At 33.2% G+C, this 9,988-nt stretch overlaps 1 protein-coding gene and 1 long non-coding RNA gene across 2 annotated transcripts in view; one reads left to right on the forward strand and one right to left on the reverse strand.

Moving 5' to 3' along the window:
* LOC141450019 (uncharacterized) overlaps positions 1–5,841 on the forward strand; it is a 19,514-nt gene extending 13,673 nt beyond the window's left edge. The window contains exon 3 of the long non-coding RNA XR_012455882.1: positions 3,957–5,841. This is a non-coding gene — a long non-coding RNA (uncharacterized lncRNA). The remainder of the gene's footprint in view (positions 1–3,956) is intronic.
* Positions 1–9,676, reverse strand: part of LOC141450005 (uncharacterized) — a 12,457-nt gene extending 2,781 nt beyond the window's left edge. Inside the window, exons 1-19 of the mRNA XM_074119989.1 lie at positions 9,334–9,676; positions 9,111–9,258; positions 8,856–8,993; positions 8,702–8,773; positions 8,457–8,531; positions 8,245–8,360; positions 7,506–7,670; positions 6,376–6,562; positions 5,639–5,895; positions 5,303–5,509; positions 4,997–5,107; positions 4,528–4,744; positions 4,009–4,410; positions 2,765–3,146; positions 2,372–2,681; positions 1,917–2,297; positions 1,213–1,492; positions 629–1,116; positions 76–382 (exon numbers count right to left, since the gene is read on the reverse strand). Of these exons, the coding sequence (XP_073976090.1) occupies positions 76–382; positions 629–1,116; positions 1,213–1,492; positions 1,917–2,297; positions 2,372–2,681; positions 2,765–3,146; positions 4,009–4,410; positions 4,528–4,744; positions 4,997–5,107; positions 5,303–5,509; positions 5,639–5,895; positions 6,376–6,562; positions 7,506–7,670; positions 8,245–8,360; positions 8,457–8,531; positions 8,702–8,773; positions 8,856–8,993; positions 9,111–9,251 (4,236 nt within the window). The 5' untranslated portion in view covers positions 9,252–9,258; positions 9,334–9,676. The remainder of the gene's footprint in view (positions 1–75; positions 383–628; positions 1,117–1,212; positions 1,493–1,916; positions 2,298–2,371; positions 2,682–2,764; positions 3,147–4,008; positions 4,411–4,527; positions 4,745–4,996; positions 5,108–5,302; positions 5,510–5,638; positions 5,896–6,375; positions 6,563–7,505; positions 7,671–8,244; positions 8,361–8,456; positions 8,532–8,701; positions 8,774–8,855; positions 8,994–9,110; positions 9,259–9,333) is intronic.
* Positions 9,677–9,988: the final 312 nt, after the last annotated feature.

Genomic DNA, 9,988 nt, shown 5'->3' on the forward strand with positions numbered 1-9,988 from the left:
AATCTGAGAGCAAAAATTAGGTAACTAAGAAAAGTTACGTGGTAAATACGTTTTGACTACCATTTATTAAATTACCTCCTTCTTATGTTCTACTTCCATGTGACTCCCCAGTTGTGGGAAAGTATGGAATGTTGATTCACAAATTAGACAGCAATGATACGACGACTGAGCTCTTTCTTCATCTGAATCGTGCACCGTCGCATGGTTCAACAGTTTGGACCTAGCGTTATGGTATTTTCCGCAAACTTTGCAAGACAAATTAGTACCATCACCTTCGAATATATCTGGATGTTCCATTACTAAATGAACACTTAATTTTGCAAAAGTAGAACAATATCTTAAGCAAACTCCACAAGTTGTACTAGCTTCTTTACGATGGTACCTAGAAATAAAGAAAAAGACAAGTGCTATTAATTACAAACAAAATATTGTTAATAAATAATACATATGAGCAAGGATGGATTAACCATTAAGTGAAATAATCATGCGCATAGGACTTCAAGTGAAGGTCACATCACAGAAACCATGGTCTATAGTTCATGTGATGTAATACTTCAAATAGAGCAGTAGAAGTAGGATATATGCGCATAAATAAAGAAATAACATCAATAATTAATGCAGAATTTACCTAATGAGATGTTGCCAAAGATGTCTCTTTGCAGGCCATTCTTTACCGCACATTTCACATTTACTAGGTGTATCATCATTTATATACACTTTTCTTACAATTTTTAATTTCGAAATCGATGATGGCGTTAATGATGATTTATCAGTGGTGTCAGGCATCAGTCCCAGCTGATGCATGAAATTCCTATCTGATTCAGTCTTTATATTACTACTGGATACCCCGTTTTCTTTTCGATTTTCCGTAATTTCCTCATCTTCTGATTTTACACGTTTGCCTTCCGATAAAACAGATTCTAGAATACTTGTTTTATTTGTATCATCTTTGTGCTCAGATTGACAATGTTCTCTCAATTCTGTATCAGTTGTAAACGAAGCTTCACATTTGTCACAAGAATATTCAACTTTAATCTTTTTAATTGGAGGTTCGTTTTCACTTTTTTTCTCTTCTTCATCTTCATCTTCAATGTTTCGTTTTACTTTAACGTCAGTCTTAAAAAAAAAAGGAATATTAATTAAATTTTTACTTTTTACTAGCACTAGTAAATAAAAATAACGAATTCATTTATATCAAAATAGGCTACTAACTGGAGCTCCAATTATGTCCATTATACTATCTGGATCTAGGGCAGCTTCATCAATCTGGAGGTCATCTTCATCCGCAGAATCGGTTGGATGATTATTCAAATGTGCTTCCAGATCAGCTTTTGATGGCAAAATTTTCAAACAGATACGACATGGATGGAACGTTGGACCGTGATACTTTATATGCTCCATCATTTTTGATTTATTGGAACAAGGTTTTGCACATATCGGGCAGGTATTGGGCCTCTCTAGAGCTACTGCGTGCGCACTTACTATATGTGCCCTGGAAAAAAACAAAAAAATTAAGAAATTAAATTGACATTTCTTAAATTTAAACGCAACATAATGATAATAAGGAAATTTAGAGAAATAAAAAAGGTTTTACTTCTACTTAATCTTCTAGAGATAAATTATCACTATTAAGATTTCTCGGAAATATAAGTTGGCTTTGAAAAAGATCCATGTGGTATAGACCACTAGATCAAAAAAAGAAATTATGATAACCCTATATCGGATTTTTTTTTTCACTTTTTTGCAAGATCTCGAAAACGACTAAAATGAGTTAACTTCTAAATGCCATTTTAGTCTTAGCATGAGGATTAAATGGGCAGTTAAAATTTCGCTATTGAAGAAAATGTCATTTCAATTACTGATTTAAAGTGGCTGTACGGGGAGAGAAACTTTAGTCTAAATGTTTTAACACTCACCTCAAATCCTCGAAACTAGCAAGTGGTTTTAGACAAAGGAAACATAAGAACTTCGATTCCTGGGCGTGAATGGATTTAAGATGGCGTTTTAATTTAAATTTGCTAGTAACCAACTCTGCACAGAATTTGCAAATATGTAGCTGGGAATTTTGTCTATGATCTCTTACATGTCGATCAAGATCAGCTTTACATCTCAAAATCTGTGTACAATCTCTAATTGCACATCTAACATTTGGATGATCGCCGTGCTCTTCTTTAACATGATTGTACAGATCTGCTTTAGAGCTTTTCTTAGCTTGGCATAATTCACATTTATACATTATATGAGAACTTCGCATGTGTTTATAAAGTAAATTCTCTGCGGCGAAAGTTTTGTTGCACCTAAAAAGTAAAATAGTGTAAACAGTACTTTTTTTCTCAATTTTGTTTGGTAAAGGTCATAGTTTTTAACTGACCTTTCGCAAGTATACATTCCATCAACCGGTGGTGGTAAGGCCATTGGTTCAGGGCGTGGACCTTTACAATGTTTCACATGTTTTCGAACTAAAGACTCTTTTCTAAATACTTTTTTACATTTGCTACACTTTGTTACACCGTTTTCTCCTCTCTCGTAGCAATCAGAGTCTGCAGAAGATTTGTGATGTTTAGCAATATGAGTAGCAAGATGAGATTTAGACGCTGAAGTACGATGACAAACAGGGCACGTTACATCTGGATGACCCTTATGAATTTTATTTACGTGTTTCCAAAGATGAGATGTTCGACCTGCAATAAAAAAATAGGAATGTTGAATTCTAAAATCAATGAAATTAATTAAATATAAAACTAATGCTTCGTTAAAATATTACCATAATATTTCGGACAAAGATCACAAGGCATAACATTATGCTTTTCAAATCTATGTTTGCCTAATTCTTCTAGATTAGCAAATTCTACACGTTCTTCAACGTTTTGACAAAGATCACAACAAAGTGCTGAAAAATCATTTTGTAAAAAGTGCCTATCGTTGCCCACTTTAATTGATCCAGCAACTCCTTCAATCTTGGGATTATCTAAGATAGCCCTCATCTCTGGACAGTTCGTTGGCACATAATGAACCTTTCGATGGCGAGTCATCTTCGAGACTTTAGAATATGGACGGCCGCAGATGTCACAACAAAAATCGCCTCCCAATAAGGGCCAATGTGTACTTCTTACATGGTTGACAAGTGGAGACAATTCAGTAAACACCTAAAAATATTAATGTTAAATTAACTAATTACAGATCTTTGGATAAAAAACAAAACTATTGTTGTAATAACTTGTTATTTGTAAATCCTATTAATAGCAGAAGATTAATAGCAGAGGGAAGGGATTAGCTATGAGGTTAGCATACTGGACTCCCACGCGGAGGTCCCGGGTTCGAATCCAGCAGCTGACCCTTAGATTTTCTCTTCCTAGGAGCTTCTTACAGCTCACTGTCCGGTGATGGACAGTGTTGTCTGTAACGAGAGAACACTGTCCGGAGGCCGGCAGTGCACTGGAAAAAGCTCCGGGCGCTAATGACCTCAGCTGTTGATGCGCCAAAAAAAAAAAAAAAAAAAAAAAAAAAAAAAAAAAAAATAGCAGAAGATAATTTCATGATAAAGGTTTTAATATTTTTAATGAACCCAAAATGTATAAGGAATAAACATTTATCAATGAATAGTAAAGTAACATTTACAACAATCCCACTAACTGCTCAATCTTCAAGTTTAGAGCTGTAGAAAATAAAAAAGTGCAAATCTGGTCTTATAAAACAATTTATGATAAAAAGAACTGTTCACGAATAGGCACAAATTTAATTGAGCAGTTTTAGTTTGTTCAATATAATTAGTTCAAATTATTTCAGATTATTCCTTATTCTTGGAAAACATGTTCAAGAAATTAGAATTAAAATAATAACTTATAAAAGGCGCCAATAACCTTAGATGTTGACGCGCCTTAAATCATTAAAAAAAAAACTTATAAAAACTTTAAAGTTCTAATTTGAACATTGACTTTTTGCATTTGTAATTTCAGAAACTTCGGGTCGTATCAACACGAGAGCAGTTCAATTCAATTCAAAACAAACCTTTAAACAAACTCCACAAACAAAAGGTAAATAATCTGGATGGACGCCCATCATATGCTTCCAATATTCTACTCTTGTTTTCCACATCTTTCCGCAAACTTCGCAAGTATTTGGATACTGGCCCTGAGTAGCATGATGTGTTTCTTCATGTTCACGTTTCACAGCAGATGTTGGAAATACTTTCCCACATTCTTGTTGTTGACATGTTACCGCTGGATCTCCAGAATGTAACAGCACCATATGGCGCCACCGTTCCGAACGAGATAGATGTGATAATCCACATAATTCACAAGCGAAAAAGAAATGATATGGACTGGCATTATTTGATGAATTAAGATCTTTATGAGCCGTACGCTTATGTTTACTTAACTTCGCTTCATTTTCAAACACTTTAAAACATATCTGTAAAGTGAAAATGGAAACGTTTGAATAACAAAATATGAAAATAAAATATTTATATTGTGGTAAGACAAAGTACATTTAATTGAAACTTGAAATAAATAAAATAGAGCTTATTACTTCGCAACTGGATAGGAAGTTGTTATCATCTGTTTGCATTGGAGGCATCCCCGATTGGCTAACAACCATGTCATGTGGATAGTAGTCACTATTGAGCACCACCACTGATTCTGGATCAACTAAATTGCCATGATTGTCAGTTAACTTATGGATTTTAGCATGAGTTACCAGTTTTTTCCTAGAATCATGCTGCCTGGCGCAAACTTGACAGCTATACCTAAACAAATTGATTATTTCTTTATTTAAGTACTGCACAAAAAAAACCTCTTAAGCAAAAAAGGAAAGAGCAAAATAATAATTGAAAATCTCATTTAGATGTTATCCCTGTAGTAAACCTCAGAAGAGGAAAGAGATGAATTATTAAAGCCGTAAGGTGCCACGGTTTGGCTACCGTGGCTTGGGCCTGACCGATAGTTAGATATTAGAAAAACATGCATTACTTCTTTAACTTTTTATTAAAGCAGCTTACCTTCGTTGATCGGTCTTGTTTCTCGGATGACATGTTTCAACATGTTGTGCCAAATTTTCTGTATCGTCACATATTTTTAAACATATGCCACAAGCCTTGGAAGCCTCCTCTCTGGAAATTTGAGGTTTATGAAATGGAATAAAATTGAATGGCTAATTAAGTGAGATTCTATAATATACTCATTTTATAAAATTTAAAGCACCGAGAAAACTGCCAAAGTTTAAGCGGAGTTTCATTCCACAAATGGAAAAATTATCACTTTCTTGTAAGTACTATACTGCATTTAATAGTAATAAAAGAATATACCTGTGAGAATAAAGCATATGAAGCCAGAGTGAAGCACGGTCATTAAATTCTCGTATACATATTTCGCAACAAAAAACCGTTTCAGCTTCCATCATACTGTCAACATATTCATTTTCACCGTAGTCTCTAAGATTATCAAAATCTAAAGGTCCTTCATAGCCATGAGCAGAATGAAGATGTTCATTCAATTTCACATGTTCAGCAAACCTGTTCAAAGGAAATTAATTAATTTATGAAATAAATATTACAAGTACAAGATTTTGTCCAAGGATATTTGAATTAATTATGATCGCAATAAAATAAAAACAGGTACTAAATTACAAGTAACATCTATACCTTTCTCCGCACACAAGACATGAATAACATACTGGTCCATCTTGATTCACCCTTTGTGGCTCACTTTCACCGTCACATACTGGAGCTCCTGTGGAATCCCTTTCGATTTTTCTCGGCTTCGTGCTTTTCCTTTTGTTAGATGTAATATTTTCGTCTTGATTTTTTATCTCACTGGAATCCTCTCCAGCTATGGTGACGGTAAGTTCATTGGGTATTCTAACATTCTCAAGCTTTGGATGTGATGGAAGTGGATTGACCTAAATCAGAAATAATTTTGTCAGATCTTCTAGTAAGACTTTAAAACATGAATTAATTTTAGTTGTTAATTGTTTTATTATTATTTACACTACTATTTTATTATTTTTCGAAGATCAATTTTCCAATAAACAAAACTAACATAATTGCTTTATAAGAAATCACTAAAGCAATCAAGAATAAAATTTTAAAAACTTATTTTAAACATGAAAATAAGTAGCGACCAAAAAAAATCCTGGTAGATCATCACTATTCTTTGAAGTATTATAATAACTTGTTAAAGTCGTATAGTAGATTCAATTTATTTTCAGTTACTTAATTTCTGATAATACAATGGTTTTATCTGCACATAAACGACTCTAAAGTTCCAAGTAAATCAGAACAGTTTTCAGAAGCATTTTTTGTTTATTAGGTGTGAGCAAATCAATTTCGAAAAACAATTTATTCTGCTAAAAAAAAAATAAATAAAATAAAAAACTAACTGTTCGTTCAATGATTTCGTCCTTGTGTTTCACCTTTCGATGGTCTTCAAGGTTGGATATTGATGAAAATGTTCGCATACAAAGTGCACATGTAACTAACGGGTCACCCTTATGACATGTACTTACATGACCCCATAGATGCTTAGCCATTGAATATGATTTACTGCATAAGTCACATCGATACAGTCTGAAATAAAGTAATAAATACTTCAAAGACTTTATAATAAAAAGATATTAATATTGAAATATTTTCCTCTTTTCAAGACCTTGAAACACTTTTGGAAGCTATGAAAATTTATCTAATGCTAAATTTATTTATAATGTCCGAAAAAAAAATATGCAAAATTATTTTTACTATGTGAATTTAAAAATATAATGCCGAAAACCTTTTGCTTTCTTCTTTATAAGTCAGGTATTTACTAGTAGTAATTGCAATGAAATAAGAATATTTTACATTTTCGAAACCAGACTTATAAATAAGTAGATTACATTAGCTCTAGAAACGGCATCAAAGCCAAAACTATGATCACCTAGAAGATCTATTTTGGTTCCCTCTACAGGCTACGTTTGTTTATAGAATGGAGAGGCCTGCTTTTTACATTTTTCGGAGTCCCTTTACTTACGATAGCAACATTTATGGCAATGAGAAATGGGGGATTCCTTAAATAATCAAATTGGAAAAATATTTATATACACTTTAAACTTAAGTATCACTAGAAAATAGCTAAATAATAATAATTGTTTTAGTATTAGTACATATTCTTTTTATTACATATGTACACGTTCCACCCAAATAAACATGGGACTTGGTGAGTCAGTGCCGCTTTAACTTAAGCATCGCTGATGGTTGCAGTGGGTGGGGGTGGTAAGAATTCTAACAACCTAGATTAGGGAAGGATATACCCAAAAATAAAAGTGTAAAAAAAACGGACCTTCAACAAGTACTGTGCTGTACTGTTTCTAATGTGATGTAGGGAGAGAAGGAGATGAAATAGAGCAATGGCGAGAGGATATAATAGAAAACATGCACGGTCGAGACTTAAGAAGTGAAATAGGAGTAGGATAAGGTAGATGAATAAAGCCTAGAATCAAGGAAAAAAAGGAAGAATTTACATTAATAGTGCACTAACTTGATTTGAGGGCTTGGTCCTCTAGTGATTGTGAGCGCTGGTGTATTTGTTTCACCAATATGAACTCTTGAATGTAATGCCAAATGACCTTTGCTTGAAAATACTTTTTCACAAACAAAACAAGAAAAAACCTCTCTTTCAGCATCGCTCTTTTCTTGATGAAATCTATCAAAAAATAGAAAGAAATTAATCACTTTCAAGCAAAAAAATTAAAGAATTTATATTATTGCTCTTAGGGTTTAAGAACCATGCCTACTTAATTTTTGGAGCCGAACAAATTAGAAAATCAAGAAGTTTCGAATGAATTTTATTTTTTTGGCGAAAAAAATTGCCAACTGACTTGTAATTTATATTTTTATAAAGAAGCCTGGATTTGATTTATTTTTTTAAATTACAAACTTACGAAAGATAGGTGTAGATAAGAAAAGTCCAAACATATGTACTTTCAAATCCTCTACAAAACTGAAATATATTCTTCCATAGTGATAAAACGAGATTTTTGTTAAGGCTAGAAGTTTTTATGTTTTTAAATTATTCATTATTTATTTCTGCTGTCAAAGAACCCTTGTTAATCTTTTTTTTTTTTTGTACTTACAAGATAACAGGGTCTCACTAAGTGATTGGAAATTCTGTTTGTTATTTTTTGTATGAAATCTTTTGACCAAAAGTAATGAAAATATGAGGGTATTCTGATTATATGTAGGTAGTTAATATAGGAAATAACGATTTAAAAATTTACTTAGCGTGAATAGTGAGAGCGCTTCTTGAATTGAACATACGCCCACAAGTCTTACAACAAAATGGCCCCCATTCCTCATCTTGCTTCGTTCCCAAGGAATGATGTGGTGATTCGCCCTATAATCGTATGATTATAAAAATTAATCTCGAATAAACACTATATATAGGTCGTAAAAGTACTTTGAAAGATAAAAAAATTACGAAAACTCTAACCAAACAAGCTTCAAGAAAGTCGGCTGGGTTAGGTTGCTGTTCGTCATCTGACACTATAATTCCTTCTTCATTTTCCTGTTCAAAATTTAAGTAATACGTATCATCCATTAAAACATAAAATTCGAGGACAAACACTTAGTATAAATACTGGATTTCACAGGCCGACTCCACCACTTTGAAAACCCAGATGTAACCACAAGCAATGTTATTAAAGTGTTATTAAACAAAAGAAAAAAGATAAAAACCTGAAGATGATTAGCAGAAAACCCACGCATTTTTCCCAATAAATCATTTGATGTCACTTTATCCCTTATAATCTAAAAAAAAAACAACAAAATTTTCGTTCAGTTTTTATTTAAATTAATTATAATCTGAAACTACATAGCACCAGTCAGTTACCTTTTCATTAGCTCGTTTAATCACGGTTTCCAGCTTGGCCTTTGCAGCTATACAGCCTCGACGAAAGTCATAGAATGTTTCCAGATTATATATACAACGATAACATAATGATTTAGGATACACATCGTCTTCTGAAACCTGTGATTAGGCACAAATTTATGCTCATTAAGCAGCACACTTATCAAAATGTATACAACTACGTATTTAACAGTGAGAAGTAACTGAATAATTAGTAACAGGTATTTCAACACATACCTCAAAAGGAAGACAAGTTGTTATTTTATCCACAAGCCTTCTCTTTTTTCCCTTGTCGCTGAAAATATCCATTTTAATTGCATCATAAGATGCACACAACCTACACAATTCTTCATAATTCTCTACTTCTGGATTGGCCATGGTTGCTCTACTTAAATTTAAATTATTAACACTACGAGAAAGTCTAGAGAGAACTTGCAAAACAAAATAGAAATACTTTTACCCTGAACGACAGTAATATCACTTAAAATGAAATAAAAAGTCAATAAATTCATGTATATCTAATTCTGGTCACATGGAACATTCCACTCTCCGTAAGGAAGGACATCCTATAAGCACACCCAGTAAACGCCATTTTGGATATCTCAATCTCCGATGTAGTAAAACAGCTTTTCCTAAGTTTGTTGCTATAGCTACAAATGTTAAAGAGACTCTTTTAAAAAGCGTTCATTCCATAAGTGAAATCACCTTATTACCTTCGCAAGATCATAAAAGAACGAAATAGGCAAACACTGGGTACGGGAATGTAGGACAGCACCGCCTACGTTACACAACGAATACCTTGCATGACGAGAGGTTGGCGTCGAACTGGGAGTGGAGATGGAGCTAGGGGGTATCCCCTTGTGGCTTGATAGCCCCAGGAAGCAGAAAATGGCGTCACGATACTCGACTTTACGATGTACGTTCACAGCCATTAGGTGCCGCTATTTCTACTGCAAGTCGAAAAAAATCCTCCGGCACTAGTTCTTAATTAAAAACACACTTTTATTAACGAGAGTTTTCATAATTGTTGATTCTACATGTATCATGTCTTAAACAAATTTTCTAATTCCAAAAAAGAAATTGGATTAAAAGCGACAGGTGTCAGCTTAATGAGT

The sequence above is a fragment of the Rhodnius prolixus genome, unplaced genomic scaffold, assembly GCF_049639745.1.
Source record: "Rhodnius prolixus isolate KJV_2025 unplaced genomic scaffold, Rpr scaffold_2, whole genome shotgun sequence".
NCBI lineage: Eukaryota > Metazoa > Arthropoda > Insecta > Hemiptera > Reduviidae > Rhodnius > Rhodnius prolixus.